The sequence below is a fragment of the Apium graveolens genome, chromosome 4, assembly GCF_009905375.1.
Source record: "Apium graveolens cultivar Ventura chromosome 4, ASM990537v1, whole genome shotgun sequence".
Classification (NCBI taxonomy): domain Eukaryota; kingdom Viridiplantae; phylum Streptophyta; class Magnoliopsida; order Apiales; family Apiaceae; genus Apium; species Apium graveolens.
The window spans coordinates 303560901-303577649 of NC_133650.1; the positions used below are offsets into that span (position 1 = coordinate 303560901).

At 33.3% G+C, this 16749-nt stretch overlaps 2 protein-coding genes across 5 annotated transcripts; one reads left to right on the forward strand and one right to left on the reverse strand.

Annotated features, from left to right (window-relative positions):
- The first annotated feature begins 3490 nt into the window (after window positions 1-3490).
- On the forward strand, window positions 3491-3970 carry LOC141719989 (uncharacterized). The gene has a single exon (XM_074522350.1). It carries the CDS (start codon window positions 3491-3493, stop codon window positions 3968-3970), a length of 480 nt encoding a protein of 159 aa, XP_074378451.1.
- A 2515-nt stretch (window positions 3971-6485) lies between these two features.
- On the reverse strand, window positions 6486-14420 carry LOC141721478 (phospholipid scramblase family protein C343.06c). Of its 4 annotated transcripts, none has more exons than XM_074524418.1 (12): window positions 14346-14420; window positions 13541-14107; window positions 12824-12910; window positions 11049-11090; window positions 10874-10918; window positions 10410-10475; window positions 10252-10308; window positions 10084-10145; window positions 8752-8872; window positions 7874-7951; window positions 7675-7781; window positions 6486-6911 (listed from the first exon to the last, which is right to left on the reverse strand). In XM_074524418.1, the coding sequence occupies exons 2-12, from the start codon at window positions 14099-14101 to the stop codon at window positions 6881-6883; spliced, it is 1257 nt and encodes a 418-aa protein (XP_074380519.1). In that variant the 5' UTR covers window positions 14102-14107; window positions 14346-14420; the 3' UTR covers window positions 6486-6880. The 4 variants fall into 4 exon arrangements, 3 of the variants coding, with proteins under 3 accessions (XP_074380519.1, XP_074380518.1, XP_074380520.1); XM_074524417.1 differs by having other exon boundaries at window positions 13541-14136; window positions 14346-14406; XM_074524419.1 differs by having other exon boundaries at window positions 13541-14133; window positions 14346-14385.
- Between the last annotated feature and the right edge of the window lie 2329 nt (window positions 14421-16749).

A 16749-nucleotide genomic window follows, 5' to 3' on the forward strand; every position in this document is an offset into this window, starting at 1 on the left:
CACACCACCAAAGATAACGTCAATTACCCGATCTTCTTCAACTCGTCTATGGCGTCGAGGAGAATCTTCTCGCTGTACATAATGCACTAGCTGTCCTTGGCGAATTTTTCCCTCGATGAGGTTGCTTAGTTGAAAGCATTGTTCAGTTGTGTGGCCTGTATCCTCATGGTAATCGCAGTATCTAGAGCTTGGAGGACGACCCGGTTTCATGGGTCTTGGAGGACGATAGTCCGGATCTGTCTTTAGGACCGCTAAGATGGTCGTTTTCTCAGTGTTAAGCTTGGTAAATTCTTTTTCTGGTCGACTGCGGGGTTGTCAGTCTCTCTCTCTTCTGTCCCTTGGTTGATGCTCGACAGTATGACTAGGCGGTGAACGACGACGTTCTTGACGTCTGTCACGCGCGGGAGATCGCGGACTGTAGCTGCGTCGTCGTTCATACCTGAAGGAGCGCTTGGGGGACTGTATGCAGCTTACTGCCTCTTGGAGCATCATGCGATGTTCTATAATTTGAAATGCTGCTTGTAAGGTTTTCGGTCTTTTCTCAAAGATCTCCTCTAAGAGCAAACCATGGCGAGATTTATCAATGCCTGCTGTCAGAAAATTGACTGCCATTTGCTCGATTAGATCTGGAATCTCTGCTATTTCTTCTCTGAATCGTGTTAGAAAACTTCGGAGACTTTCTCCTGAGCGTTGGTGCATTGTCATTAGGGAAGTTGTGACCTTTATTCCTTTGTAGTTACTGGAAAAACGAGCTTGAAACTTGCTTTTTAGGGCCGCCCATGAGTCGATCGACCGGGGGGGGCAAGTTGTTGTACCATCGAAGGGCGGTACCCTGGAGGCAAGTAGAGAAGAATTGACATCGAGCGACCTCTGAGTGGTCGAAGAAGGCCATACGTCCATCGAAGGTATTGAGGAATGCTAACGGGTCCGAGGATCCGTCGAAATGATCAAGGGCTGGAGTTTTCAATGTCCTGTCGATGCGTGCCTTCTCAAGCACCAATGATAGGGGGCTCTCGGAGACGGTTTCAAACCCTGCCTGATTTCTCTCATCAAGGTACGCATCTGGGCGATTTCTTCCTGCATTTTAGCGAACTCTTCGTGAGAGATAAATTCTGTGGATTCTGTCTGACGCGAGACATCGGCAGATGACACTGTCCTCTGTCGACGTTCGCGCGGTTGTGAATAGGTCGACTCTGCCGACGGTTCATATTCGTACTCAGCATCGTCCCCGTCATAAAATTCATCGTCTTGTTCTTCATTTTGAACTATAGTTTGTTGGAGCTCTCGACGGAGACGGTGAATCTCGCGTTTTCGCTCAAGTTTAGCCTGCAATCTCCGAGTTTCGTGTTCTAGAAACTCGAGCTCTTCATCTGAATCAAGTGGGTCTTCTGGATTTTCTTGATTTTGGGCTTTTAGCCTTTCTTTCCTTTCCAAATGTAGTCGTATGTCGCTCGAGAGAACTTTCTTTCCTTTAGATGTCTGTACTCGAAACGCTGATCTGAAACATTTTTTCTTTTTCTGTCCCTTTGAAGTGTGCCCTTCAAGCCCAGCGATTGATCTTCAGGAGGCGCCTCAGGTGGAGGAAACAAACACTTCGGCTTCAAGGCCGGTTGTTTAGGAAGCTCACGATCGCCGTGGGTCGAGGGGTCGGCGGCAACTTCTGCCGTCAACTCCTTTACCTGAGTCGGTCCGGCGGTTGCCGGATCAAACTCTTCTACAATAATCTTCTGGTTGCATTTTTTTAAAGTAAAGCTCCTTCTAGCGTCAAATGATGTTCCAATAATATTATATTATTAGACTATAATTTTAGGAGATTGTCTCTTTGCTATAATTTGTCAACCCCTTCAAATGGGGTTGTTGCCTTGTATTTATACTGAGTCCCAAATGGGCTTTTTCCTTACAAAGTGGGCCTTCTTGGGCTTTACATTATGTTTTATAATTATTCTAACTATGATTCCTTTGGGCCGCTTTGTCTTGATCCAATATACTTCATTTTCGAACACCACCTAAATTGTCATTATTTAGAAAGATGTTTAGTCAATAGATGGTATAAAGTTTACTGCCGTTGTATTGTTTATCCCTCTAAAATCAGTATTTATATATCACTCCCATTTTAAACTTATTTGAAATTGTCACTATTAAGAAAGACTTAGTTCAATACACGATATAAGTTTATTGCCAATTCATTGTTTATTCTTCAGAAATATTTTTGACATATGTACTACTAATTATTTTTTTGTATTTGTTATTCAAGTATTGCAACTTTTTGGGAGGAACTACTGTTTGTCATTATTTAATTAGTACATCGTAATTTGCATGCTACTAATACATTCAGGTGAAAAGATTTTATATTACATTCTTAACATTTAAGTAGTTTATGATAATCATCATATCATTAGTCAGAAATCGATTAATCAGTTAAACCAAACCATTTAAAACTGCATCGAATGACTCGGGTTAAATGGGTTAAAAAATTTAAAAGTCGTAACATGTGGTTTGGTTTAGGTTTGACTTCTAACCAGAATCAAAACGAACCGCGATTACCCAAATTTAATACATTTTTTTAAAAAAAAAGGTTCGATACCATACCGAATAATTTTGTTTCGGTTCGATCCGGTGCGGTCCGTAATACAATTTTGATATGGTTCGGTCCGAGGAAAAAATGATATTCCAATTTTTATTTTATTCCTTTTGATCCAGTTTTGGACCGAACCGAACGAATGATCAATGCTTACAAAGCTATCAATCCTTCTTTAATTGTGACTAATTATATAATGCATTTTTTAGTTTAACTAATTATTCATTTTAATTAGTGTATATTTATCACCGAAGATAAAAAAAAATGCATTTACATTAACAATTAATTAAATGAATAATATTGCCTGCTCAATTTTCGATTCAAAATACAGCAGAATAATATCAACAGTAAACATCTTCGAAAACAAAAACAAAGATAGATAAAATTATATTCCCACCTTCCAATCAAGGTTATCCTATTTAATTAGCAAAAGAGTAATGACTCTTCAAGTGAACCTAAAGAGTAAATAAAAATATTTTAACTAAAAATAAAGGAAAAATATGAAATAAATTTATTTGAGAGGGATGCTCATAGGATACAATTAATTCAGTCAAAGAATTTGAGCAAGCTGCACTTAATTTTCTTCGATATCTCAACTTGCTGCACAAACTAAACTTAAAAAAAAAAAAACTACAGTTAAACCTCTTTAAAGTAATACCCTTGGGACCGGGAAAAAATATTATTTTACCGAATTTATTACTTTATCGATATAATAATATTTTATTACTTTATCGATAAAGTAATATTTTATTACTTTACCGAATTTTTATGTTTACGTGGTACAGTATAATATATAATGTACGTATAAAAACTAGAATTAATCACATGCAATGTATTTGATCTAAAATTACTTTTATTATGATTACTTATATCCAAAAAGTTAATATCTTGAATGCTATTAGTTTTGCTAACATGGCTTGGAATATTGATGTGAAAACAACCACAATTGCAAATTGTTTTCGGCATTGCAAGATTCGTTCAGAAGAAAATGATGAACAAGAACTTGGAGAAATAAATGAAGGTGTCGAAGGATTAAATGAAGTTATCTCTAATTTACGATATAGGAATGTGATGGATGTCGAGCATCTCTTAAACTATCCAAACGAGAATGATGCGGTTATGGAATCACCTACGGATGAAGAAATCATTGAGTCGGTAATGAGCACTGATGAAGGGACTGATCCTGAACCCGACGATAGCAATGTCATCCCAAGCGTGTCATCAAAGGAAGCATTTCAAGCACTCACCAATTTGAACAATTACTTGTTACAACACGAGCAAAACATACCAGGAGTTATTTTTGCTTTACATAAAGTCAAGGACGAGATTAATTTTGGCTTTGGTGGAAAGAAGAAACAAGCTACAATAGATTCATATTTTAATAAGAATTAAATTTTGTAATCATATACATTATACAGTATATATATATATATATATAATTATGGAATTATTACTTTACATATTACTTGGGCCCTTAATGACTTTCGAATTTTTTATTATCTTATGCTTTTAGCGAGAATATTACTTTACAACATTGGCCCAAGTTGGGACCGATGAAAATTATTACTTAAGCGAGGTTATTACTTAATCGAGGTTTAACTGTAATATCATATCCTCATAAATCACGCCAAATATGTTGCAGAACAAATGTATCGACCGGGTCACAGTGATAACATGATTAGCTTTTCCTAACCATGTAATTAGACTCGGCCACTTGTGCGGGAACCATGTAATTAGACCCGACCACTTGTGCGGTCCGTGCGTGCCGGGCCGGGCCGCACACGGGTTGAGCACTGAAGATATAAACACTGAATCGGTCTGCTTAATAACGAACCGGGCTCGGACCGGGTTTGAACCGTTAAAACAAGACTCGTAACCGAACCGAACGAATTGCGCGAGCTGAACGAGCCGTGCGTGCGGGCCTGCTGTGCGCGAGCTGGGCGAGCCGGGTTGAATTGTGTGTGCGGGCATGTGCGAGTTGAATTGTGTGTTCCAGCTTCCAGGCTTCCTGATCGAGCAATAATTACTTGTATTTTTTAATAGAAAATTCGAAATTAGTATATCAATGTTTATTAAAAAATAAATAATAAAATGTAACATTATTTTTTATTATGTCACATAATTTATTCGAAATATTATAGTTGTAATCAATTAATTTTATTATTTTAAATTTTTGGTTAAAAAGAGGACGGTACCTCTTATAAATTTTATTAATTTAAAAACATTACAAATGATGTGAGAGGACTCCTCTCTCTCTAAAAAACGGAACAAAGCGCATCAAAAATTAAAAAATTACAAATCAAATGATATTAAAACTTTAAAAAAAAATACATTAAATATTTGTTCTAAAGTTGTTCGCTAGTTGAGGTTCCCGATTCGGATGAAGTATCCATTGTCATCCTTGGCTCGTCGTCATCGTCGGAGTCTTCTTTTTTTCCTTGTTGTCTTTTATCGGTTTGATCCCAATCTTTTTTGCAAACTAAAATCTTTACAACGTCTGGCGCAAGACTGGATCTCTTCTCATCTAACGCTCTTCTGCCTGCACTAAAAGCGGACTCGGACGCAATTGTAGAAGCTGGGACAACTAAAATATCCTTTGCAATTTTTGCTAAAACCGGAAATTGTAACTAATGATTATTCCACCATGTTAATATATCAAAATCACCATTTAACTCATTACTATATGAAAAAAATTCGTGAACCATACTAGTGGCAGAAGAAGGTACGGTAGATGACTTGAAAATTCTACATTTTTGTTTTTTGGTTAGTATAGATGAAATGGTACTACTAAACCTACTAGAAGTATTAATACTCTTTGGTGGTATAATACTTTGAGTTTTTGGAGCATACATATCTATAAGACGAAACAACAAATTTAAACAATTAGTTACATATAAAACATGATTATATGAAACTCCTAACACAGCATAATAATGTTCTAACATATTTTCTCAACCTTTCTTCCTAACACCGGGATCAAGAAGACATGATGTAATGCACCGGGACATGCATTATACATGTTTCTATCGACAAAAAAAATATCAAAGATTATTCAGAATAAAGTTGAGTGGATCCAAATTTAATTGTTTCGAAATATGTTCGTAACTTAAATTTACCTCTAGGTATCCAAACATAAACCTAACCAGGTCCAGTTGGAAGGCTCCAAACGCTACTTCACCAGCTCTTCTTTTATGCAAGGCCTGTGCTAGCCCAGTGGAGGTCTTTGGCAAAATATAAATACGAGGTCTTGATTTTTTTTTAAAATATTAATTTAATTCAATTGATATTTGATTTTTTGATATGTATTTTAAGGTGATAAAAAATCAATTATACTTCATATTTTTTGTTATTTTTTTTATATTAAATTAAAGTTTAAATAGGTTTTGAAAATGATATGTTTAAGTACTGTTTTTTAACACCTCAGTATAGGTGTTAAAAGGTCAATTTACTTAATATTTTGTAATAAAATATTTGGGCAAGCCTTTTGTAATTTTTTTATATTATTAATAAAAAAATCTATTATTTTTTTAAATTCTTTAGAGTTTATATATATCTATATATATATACACAAGTAAGCAATTTGAGTTTAAATAATATAATGATATCATAATTTTAAACTCAAACAAATATTTCTAAAGAATACTAAATATTATTTAAAAGTACTTGTTAATTGGAAGTGCAACATTAAAATATAATAACTTCAAATCAACTTAAAAACGAATGTTAGATTATTCATATTTATAATATATATATATATGGGAGCTCTTCCCCAGCCATCGTTGAATGAGATACAGTCGTCGCAATGCTTCATTGCGGTAGTACTCACCTACTGCAATAAGACATTGCAAAAGCCTGCAATGAAACATTACGGATGGTGTATCCCAACCAACTTGGTTGGGGATAAATGTAATATGAATTTAGATCAATTATGCCATTAACTTTAAACAATGCAAGTTTACAACCAAATCTTCTACCTAAAGAAAGCACTCTATGAAATGAGGAGAACGCGCAGGCAGGTAAAGGCAAATGAGAAACATACAAACATCTGCCGCGGCCAAACGTAATCAGTGAAAAAATAATGCCAAGTCTATAGAGATCCTCTGATAAAACAGATATTTCATCAATATCAGCTAAGTTTGGATTACCCTGCTAGGGCTAGACTCCTATCATAACATTCAGGTATGTATGGTTTAGCAGATACAAGCAGAAGTTTCAGACAAGGGATATCTGTTGGCTGAGAACATAAAAAGAGGTGGCGGTAGGAAGAGATTAATCTGGAAGGCATTTGACAACTGCTGTCGGTCATTCATCTATTCCAATAAAAGGAAGTCCCCTGGAAACAGAATTTAGATAACGTTAGGCACACCTTCACATTTAACTCTAAATTAAATGTTGGTGAAACCTTACTATATTTAAATGCATATAAGTAACCTAGAGTGAAGTTAAGTTCACAAAAGAATAACACACCATGAAAATCTGTGCAATGATATTAAAATATAATAGTAACAAACTTAAATTCACATGTAGAATTGAGTCAACTAGGTATTTCAGATCTATTGAAAAACAAAATAAAAAACAACCAAAATAGTAATAACAAATTATGCAAAAAAAAGCACTTGAAGTAGGACTGGCATCCATTTTAGGAAGGAAAAATGGTCACGAGCTAGAAGGAAGAACACAGAGCTTCAATATTAACAATCTAATCTAACTAAAGAAGAAATCCGAAGAATGTTATCATGCATAACATTAAGTTTCAAATTTTTAGAAGCTGTTTCTTGGCTCTGTAACATCGGTCTAATGGACCACATTGATTATGACTCGGAATCAGTTTCCTTTCCCATGAGTCCATGATAACAAACTTTCAATGTGAGTTAAATTGGGACTGGAAAACTCCGCTTAGTTTGGATGTCTTTAAACAAAGGGAAGTGACAGAAAATTTGTACGAAAATGACAATCAAATTTTTACGTGAGCGCCTCGTTATACAGATTACACAATTCTGGTAAGTTCAATTAGCAAAAATCCCTGACAAGTTAACTCCAATTACTTGGATTTCATAAGTTTGGCAAAGCAACAACTCATGAACTAAATTGCTTACCATCCACCATGTCGTGAAAAATAATCATTGTCTAGCGATACAGCAAGTGCTACAGCTACTGCCCTTTCAGACAGAGTTAGAGGTCTAACTACCTGTAACTCTTCGACCTAAACAAGAAGCTTATATAATTAGAAAATTTTAAAATGTAAAATAAACTACCTGCAACTCATTTCATTTCAATAAAAAAATATTTTTATACCAGTGATGCAGGGCCACTCTTTAATACAATGTCAGAAGTCCCAAATCGGATCACATATTGACCAGCATCCGTTAAAATCTGCAATTTACTAAGAAAAACAACATTCAACTAGGCACAAAATGCTACAAAAGCAATGGTGTTCATTCACTATACACAAATACAAGGGCCTTCATCAATCCCAAGACTCCCTCCAAAAAAGGCGCGCAAGGGCAAAAAGAATTCGTTCAGAATAATCTACTTCCAATGTTTCACATTTCTTAACAAGTCTTGTTTCATGTAGAATCAGCAAAAAAAAGATCCACCAAAAAGAATAGTCCTGATATCATTTGCAAAAGATTTTCAAAATAAAAAATATGAAACCCGGAGCGCAAACATTCTAGTCCTAAATTCTGAAAAAAGAACTAGTACCTCATAAAAATGTGGAATTTAAAAGGTCTAGAAAGAAATGCACCATCTCATGGATGTAGCTTTAGTTTCATGAAAATAGCAGCTAAATCAAATGTTATCTGGAGTACAATTCCACAACCTTCCATATAAGTCATAAACCATTATACTTCTTGCCGATTAAGAACAGGGAGAAAAAAGGAGAAAACGCCAGACATGAAGAATTAAGATTGCCAAGCAGCATGTACTGATCGATGAATTCAGTCCAGAAACTTAGCTAAATAGATCATATTTACATTAAGATTATACTCTATGTTAATAGTCGAAGTCGATGCATATGTGTAGACCATGACAATTTTTTTTTCTCGTGTTAAAGCAAAATGAGAAGTCTGGAACAACCTAATATCCTGAAGGGAGATTTAATTTAAGAGATCAGATTAAACTGTAAAAAGTATGCATAATTAAAAAGCACTGAAAAGGTCTAAGAAAACAACCTCAAAACCAAAACCTCTCCAGTCACGATCTATCTGAGCCAGCACATCCCCATTGACGTCCTTCAAAGTAAATGTCCAGTTCCAAAACCCAGGATTCTCAACCACTGCAAACTGCTCAGTCCTATGTAAAATTAATTATTGCTTAGACACGAAAAGCATGAAATTGCATATTTGACCTCTTGCATGAAAGAAGCGACGTCTATATGCATAATTATTGGTTCAGAATATAATTATTTCAAGAAAACAGTTATTTTAAAATTAGCTACAGAAACTGTAAAGTAATGTCAAACTGATGATTAGGAATCATTCTACACGTATTCAGCTGCACAAATCTCCAATCAGCTTTATAATGTAACCAAACCACAAGACAACCTACTCATTTTAGGTCAAGGAGATAATACAGTAAGATAGTTGAGAAATTTAGACATCTTTTCAGTTGACCTTTGTCAGGAATTGATGAGTTCTGGACCTAGTTTTGTGTGTTTTATGTCTATTTTTGGTATTTTCTGGTTTATGATTGCAGAATTAAGTAGATGACAGATAGAAACAGAGATTAGAGAGAAGATCAGAGAGAAATCAGAGAAGAAACAGAGAGGATTTAGCAAAGAAATGAGAAAGAGACAGAGTTTTAGAGAGATTAGAGATAGAATGGGTTCAGAAAAACTAGAGAGAGAAAGTAAGAATCAGTTATAGAGAGAGAAAGAGTTTTGGTGGCAAAGCTATTTTCATATTCAACATAACAGAAATGAACGTTACAACTGGTATTTATAGACAAAAAAACTATTGGACCACACGAAGACTAAAGTACCCTAACTGGCTTCTCTTGCTACTTAATACTGCTAGTGTTAAACTCAGCTATCCTAACAACCTTGTGTGAAACAGACAAAAATTCTATAACACGAGTCACATGAAGGAAACTGAAAAATCATGCACCCTCAGTCTCAAAACTATTGTGTGTCAATAAAAAAAATCAGGGCTGCTGCTTATATCCAAGTTTATCAAGAAAATTACTGGCCCTCGATGTTAAATATATTTGACTTGGAACCTTAGTTACCCGGACTCTTCATTTTGCTTCGAGTACCCGTGTCGGACACTCAACACTCGGACATGGGTATAGACACTTGGACACTTATTTTAGGCCAAAAACATGTAAATTTTTCAAAATATTGCCGAGTCCGACACTTGGATACGAACCCGTGTCCGACACCCATACCCGAGTCCGGGTAACATAGCTTGGAACTTTTTAAAAGCAGCCATTTAAAAATAAAAACATGTCCAATATGCACGAGATAGAAAAACAAAATCATTGTACAAAAGTACACATAAGCATACCCTAAATACAAATCATAAATTCTCCTCCAAAGATGCCATCTTCTGTGGACAACACCAACTTCCTGGAAACCACAGATTATAAACATGAGGTCCAGAATATAAAACATTATCAGACATTATTTTACATTTTTGGAGCACAGAAAGGTAACATATCGGTACATCACACACCTTCCCGTTTATCTCTGCATAGATTGAGCTATTTATCCACCAAAAGGGACGCCGAACCTAAAAATTGTCAAGAGCAGATAAAAGCTTTTGTAGAACTTACAGGTATAACAACTAAAGGGATAATGTCAGGTATGGTAAAAGCTAATGCACAAACTCACCCTAAAAAGCTCATTACCGGAAGCATCAGTTATTTGAGCCACAAAAGGGCGTCTGGTGCGGAGCAACTGTAGAGAAGTATAAGCTCTCACATCAGCCAAAATTATTAACATAGCAATCAAACAAAGCCCAAAACAGGATTAGCTGTACATATTTGTATATTCTCATTTCATATAAATTCATTTATGTTTTAGAACCAGTATATGTTTACTATAGTACTTTTTATTGGTTAATTAGCTTGTGGTGATCTGATATTTAAAAAATTAAGAGTTAATTGCATTTTTCAACCCCCACATTTCATTCAAAAACAAAACTGTATACCTACTTTCCAAATAACGGTTTGTAACACTTAGCTTTCAGTATCAAATACAACATGCACCCCCTTGACAATTTTCAAATGTTTATATTTTGGGGGGTACATATGCCAATACAGATAAGGTATTGTCATTCAAAATGTAAAACAAACCTGTCTGGCGATCAAATTACTCTGCTCACGAATCAAACCTACAGGCTAAAAAAAATGAGATCAGATTCACATGACCTTAAAGAGATTTTTAATTGCCACATTACAGTTTTTCAAGCTTCTTATTAGAAACCATATTAGAATATCATACAAATTTCAAAAGTAAAAGAGCACATACTGTTCCGGGATAGCTGACATCAACGATACCATAACGATTTTCCTACAATTCCAAGAGATACATTAATACTACATCACTTGAAGCTATACATATAAGAAAAACATGTGAAAATCAGTTTCTGTGTTATGCTGATTTCAAAATGCGAAAAAATGAGGTGGTTAAACAAATCAGGTTAAAATAAAATAAAAAAGAGGGATGAAGTTACTGCAGCAATTAAATGCCAAAACCTCAATGCAATTTACAACTAAAGATCCTCGTTGATTACTGTAAAAAGGCAATATACAAGGGAAAGCGTTACCTGATAGCAATATAGATTTGAAGACCCTCAAACAATATTGTGCATAAAATAATCTAGGAGAAAAAGCATTATTCTCCGCGATAAAATGTGACAAGAGGTGCTGATATCCTATTGTAAATGGTAATGTTGATATGAATTACCATTACCAAAGGTGGTGGAATTTCTGATAGTGTCAGATAATGGCGTACTGACCTATGACCTAATAGATATGTATGGCTGCATTCAGAGGGTCGTATATGTAAACAGTATTTCAGAAATAAGATAACTGGATTGGAATAAAAAATCAGGTACATAGAGTCCATGGCTGTATACCTCATTTTCCTCTGTACATTGCTAAAGACTTACATACTAGTCTCAAGTGTCCTTTCTTTTTTCAAATTAAATGATACAATATTAGTCCTGCATCATCCATCCCCTTTCAAACCCAAAAAAATCCAGGTGACATGTATAGACCAGTGAACATAAATACACTGAAAGGAAATTAGAATATGGATTATAACAAAACTAAACCCAACAAAACGTATAAATTAACTGCAGAAACTGGTGTCAAAAGAAAATGATCATTTGCCTAATTAGTTAACGAGCTATAAACAATCTAGAATGGGATTGGGTAGCCATGCTTACAATTTCTAGTGAAAAAAAAAAGAGCACAGAGCAGATGGGGTTAGCGTACAAAAGCACACTGAAATAAAATAATAAGCAAGGACTGTACTATGAAAGACAATATCCCAATTTTGGTAAATATACAAAATGAATATTAGAAGTCTTGCTATTGTAGCAAAATATATATAGTATTTTTGTCCTTGTACAATTAGAGATGTTAATTTTTTTCCTAGATCTCCCTGGCCCCTGCCATCCCTCTCATGATTGCTTCTTTTTTCTCCCTGACATCCTTCTCGCACTTGCTCCTTTTTTAAAACACTTGTTGTGTTAGTTATTGTGATTTCAGGTTATGTCTGTTTGTGGGACTACACACTGTTCACTATTCATGATTTGTTAATTTGTATACATTCTCACTTTTCATGCACTTAATCTCTTAAAATGATTCCATAACAACTTTGGATTACTTTCTAGTTTATTTTGAAGGATTGTTTAATATCACCCTCTAGTTAGGGGATTATAAATCCATGGCAATAAACTATAAAATTTATGAAATCTAAAGACCATAGGATAATAGTCTTCTTATATAAAATAAACATGGCTAAAGTGTGGAGATTAAAATACAGTGAAACATGGTCTTAGATTTTACTACAAGAAGGTAATATAAATAAGTACTGATGCAGTGATGCGGGTTAGCCAAAACAAATCTTTTCAATAAAACAAATACAAAATTCCTAAATCAATAATGTCTTCAAGGATAGATTACAAGTCAAAGGGATGAACAAGGACACTAAGACACTAACGTAGTATAACACTGACGAAACATGATAGCAATCACATGCAGACATGCATAAACTAAAAGAACTAAAAACTTTACCTGCTCAAAACCCAGCATGAGATTGGCCCATTCTATATCCCTGGTAATTAACAAAGTTGATCTTGCAAGAAGAGGTGCAACCTGAGCCTATAGATATAAATAAACAAAGAGTCATTTTTCACAATACAAGTAACAGGTTCCACACCAAAAGAAGGATGACGAGCATACAAATTTTAAATGGTATACAATTGCACTCCCAATACATGGAACAAAAATTATCAGTGTGTGTATCCGTAATTCCGTATACGAATACCAAATACTAAACTTTTAGATAGAATAATAAAAAGATGTGCTTTACAATATATCAAAGAAAATATGTTTGTCAGAACTCAGAAGGCCCACATTTCAATATCTTAGCGGCCTAAGAACTGGCAAGAATAAAGTAATTATTTCTCTCTCTAAACAATTAGCTAAATCTCCAATAGATGAAATATAGTTTCCAATCAGCAACAGATGTGACCTTTGTTCCTTTGCAATTAAAAAAAAAACTTAAAAAGATATGGACAAACATATAGTTGACCTTGGTAATTTGCCACATCAAAGTAGTTCTTTTTATGCTTATGATGAAAAACTTCAATTGTAATATTATATTTTAAAGAACACAAAACGTTTGAGCAGTAAACAAAAGCGCACATAACTGTAAATACTTGAATGCATATATTACTTATCCAAAGTGAAAGCTACATCAATAAATCTCAACGTAAACATTCTGCCTACCTCAAGCGACGTTGCTGGTTTTAGAGGACCTGCCATACGTTGACTAGGAGGCGGTTGCTTCACGATCGGTTTCTCGGGCTCATTAGCTTTTTCATCTGTAACAAATGCCTTCGAAAAGAATTTTCCAAACACTTCTTGCAACGAAGCTGGTTTATCATACACTGTTTCGTCATCATTCACATTCACATTCACAGAACTTGCCCTAATCTGCTTCCTTTTTTCTTTCAATCTCCTCTTCTTCCGATCATCAACCCAGAGCTGTACTAAAAAATCTCGGCTTATATTAGGATCATTTTCTGAGCTTGACGAGTACCGACTAAAAAAGCTCCCGCCTTTGCCCTCATTACTCGAAGACCCTACAAACCTCTGCTGCAAAATTCTTAATGGTACGGATAATTTCCCAACATCAAGATCCCCTCTTTCTGTTTGACCATGAAAAGACCGAACTTTCCCAACATCACCAACAAAAGATTCAATCTTCTTTATACCCGAATTCGACAACCCACATTTCGAAACCTCTTTAGTGCATTTGGGAATAAGCAAGCCCTTAACTCTATTCATTACACCCTATCAAATTTCAATTCTTTTAGCAACTACTACAAAAATTCAATCAAAGAAACAAAAGGGTTGTCAAAAAATCACAAAAATAATCAAACAAGAACAAGAAATTATAATTTAAAGCCCTAAATATCAAGAACCCTAAAAAAGTACAGACAAATAAAATAAACATTTATAATTCAAGAAAATTAATAAAACAATTGTGAAATTAGATGTTTATAGAGAGAGATTGTAGAGTGAAGAGTACCTAATTGTGAAGAGTGATGAGAGAGCAATTTGAATAATAATAACATTTACATGAGTGTTTTGATTAGTTGAAAATGCGGAGAGTAGAGAATTGTAAGTTGTTATGTGGGGCCATTTGGGTGATAGAAGTGGGGCCCACAATAGTAAATTACAAAATGGCCCTTTTAAAAGTTCTTTTTAATGCATTTTTTTAGTAAAAATTCGAATTTTATAGAAGGTAAATTGTTACATTGATTTGAGTTATGTAGTTTGTAGAGTCAAATTATTTAATGATAATTATTTCCTTTATATACCGATATCTTATGTAAGCATAAGATGAGTGTGTGTTTAAATTATTTATAAATGAGAGTGTTAACATATATCGTTTGAAAGATATTAAGGGATTATTGTACAGATAAATTATTTATAATTGATAATATAAATACATCATTTGAAATATAAAATGCGGTTCCGAGAAATTATTTACCTTGACATATTATGTAATAAACGATTTTTAAATTATTTGATCAACCATTCAACAATTATGATTTATAAAGAAAATAATCACATGAACCTTATATTATTCGCAATACATGTAAGTTAATTTTTTGTCTGTGATTACGTACCATGGACAATGTTCATGATATGCCTGTACATGCATACCTTCCTAGCAACCAATAAACATAACCGATGGGAGAAAATACAGTGAATGGACGATTTTTAGGTGATAAATAAATATGGGAGTGAATTAAAGTTTTAATCAATCGAAAATATTGTTTGATTATAAGTTGCATTTTTTATATTAGAAATACCAATATGATACATAATCTGAAGTCCGAAAGTGAATTCATGAACATTTTTTTTTAATTAAGTTGGTTATTAAATATTAGTTATACATATATAAACGAAGTTACGGTGGAATGATTGAATGTGTTATATTAAAATTAATCTCCCCTAATACTTAAGGTCTCATGTTTGATCTCGGGTTCTTGCAACATTAATAATGATAGAAAATTTATATTGAGTCTTTGGTTTGTGAAGTACATATATGTTTCTTAATTAAAATATTACGTAAAATTTTATATAACATATTATTATATAAATCATCTTGTATAAAATTGTATTTTAGTGAAAAATTACAGATTACATATAATTTATTAGTAATGTCGTGTATGATTTTTACACGTAAAGTCGTGTCATGTTCGTGCCACCGTTTTACACACACGATTTGAAATTATATCATTTTCGCGTTTGTGTGTTTGCACAAATTATATGAAACACGACACTACGCAATATGAAATAAGACGAATTGAAAAAAAATGTCAATATAGAACTTATGACCAACAATGAGCAAAGTTTGCAAAAATTATTTTATTTTATTTTGAGCATTTTTTCATTAACTTGTTCGATTTAAGCCAAATATATGTTATGTAAGTAAAAAAGAAATTAAATGATTTTACCTATAATAGGTAAATTTATCCTATCTATCTTTTACACAATTAATACCAACAAACAGTTGATATTCATTATACATTAAAAATAGTTTAAAATGAATGTTTTATTATATATTCAATTTATATTATATTATTATTGACATCGATCAAATTATATTTATTTTTGAATAAATTGACGAAATCACATACACGCACACGGTAATCCTTAGAACAATCGATGTGGAGAACCTAATATTTTTAAAATATATTTCAAATTTCATTTTAAACACTTATTTTTCTCCCTTACCTCACTTTTTGTATTTATAAGATTTTGGTTATATTTTCTAATTTGGCATGGTATATATACACATAACTCACTAACTTTGTATGAGTCTAACTAAACATCATTAATTACATTTTATTCATTAATACTTAATGAGTCTAACAAATTGTTTTATAAGTTAATAATTACTATTAAATTTATACTATTATATTAAAAATGAAATAATGAAAATTTGTTTAGTAGTCGGTCTCGATATCGTAATTATATTAATATTTAGAATAAAATACACTCGTAAATAGATTATTCACGATAAAATTATACTACGTTCAACGGTTTTGGTTTAAATAAAATAATATACAATATTCACTCGGGTCGGGTTAAACAAAATTATATTATTGATTCAATTTTAAATAAATAATAAAAATAAACTACATATAGTTAGTTGAATTTGTAGACTCGGGTTAAAATAAAATAATAAAGATTATTGATCCCACTAAATAAATTATATTATTGGACCGGGTTAAAACAAAAAAATTGAAAGGAAATTTGTTTGGTCGATATAATTTTATTATGCTAAATAAAATACAATATTATATATTATATATTCAATTTTAAATTATTTAATATTCACCCCTAAAATAAAATAAACCAAAAATAAGTATAATCAGCCGAATTTGGTTGATATAATGGGCATGAAGTTAAAACAAAGA

Bases quoted from the DNA above. Each gene is read 5' to 3' on its own strand.
- LOC141719989 (XM_074522350.1), top strand. From the start codon at position 3,491: ATGGCTTGGAATATTGATGTGAAAACAACCACAATTGCAAATTGTTTT.
- LOC141721478 (XM_074524418.1), bottom strand. From the start codon at position 14,101: ATGAATAGAGTTAAGGGCTTGCTTATTCCCAAATGCACTAAAGAGGTT. The intron at 10,919-11,048 runs GTATGTGCTCTT...CATTTTTTTTAG, and splicing joins ATGTCAGCTATCCCGGAACA to CCTGTAGGTTTGATTCGTGA. The intron at 6,912-7,674 runs GTAAGCAATTTA...TTCTGTTTCCAG, and splicing joins TTTTCACGACATGGTGGATG to GGGACTTCCTTTTATTGGAA.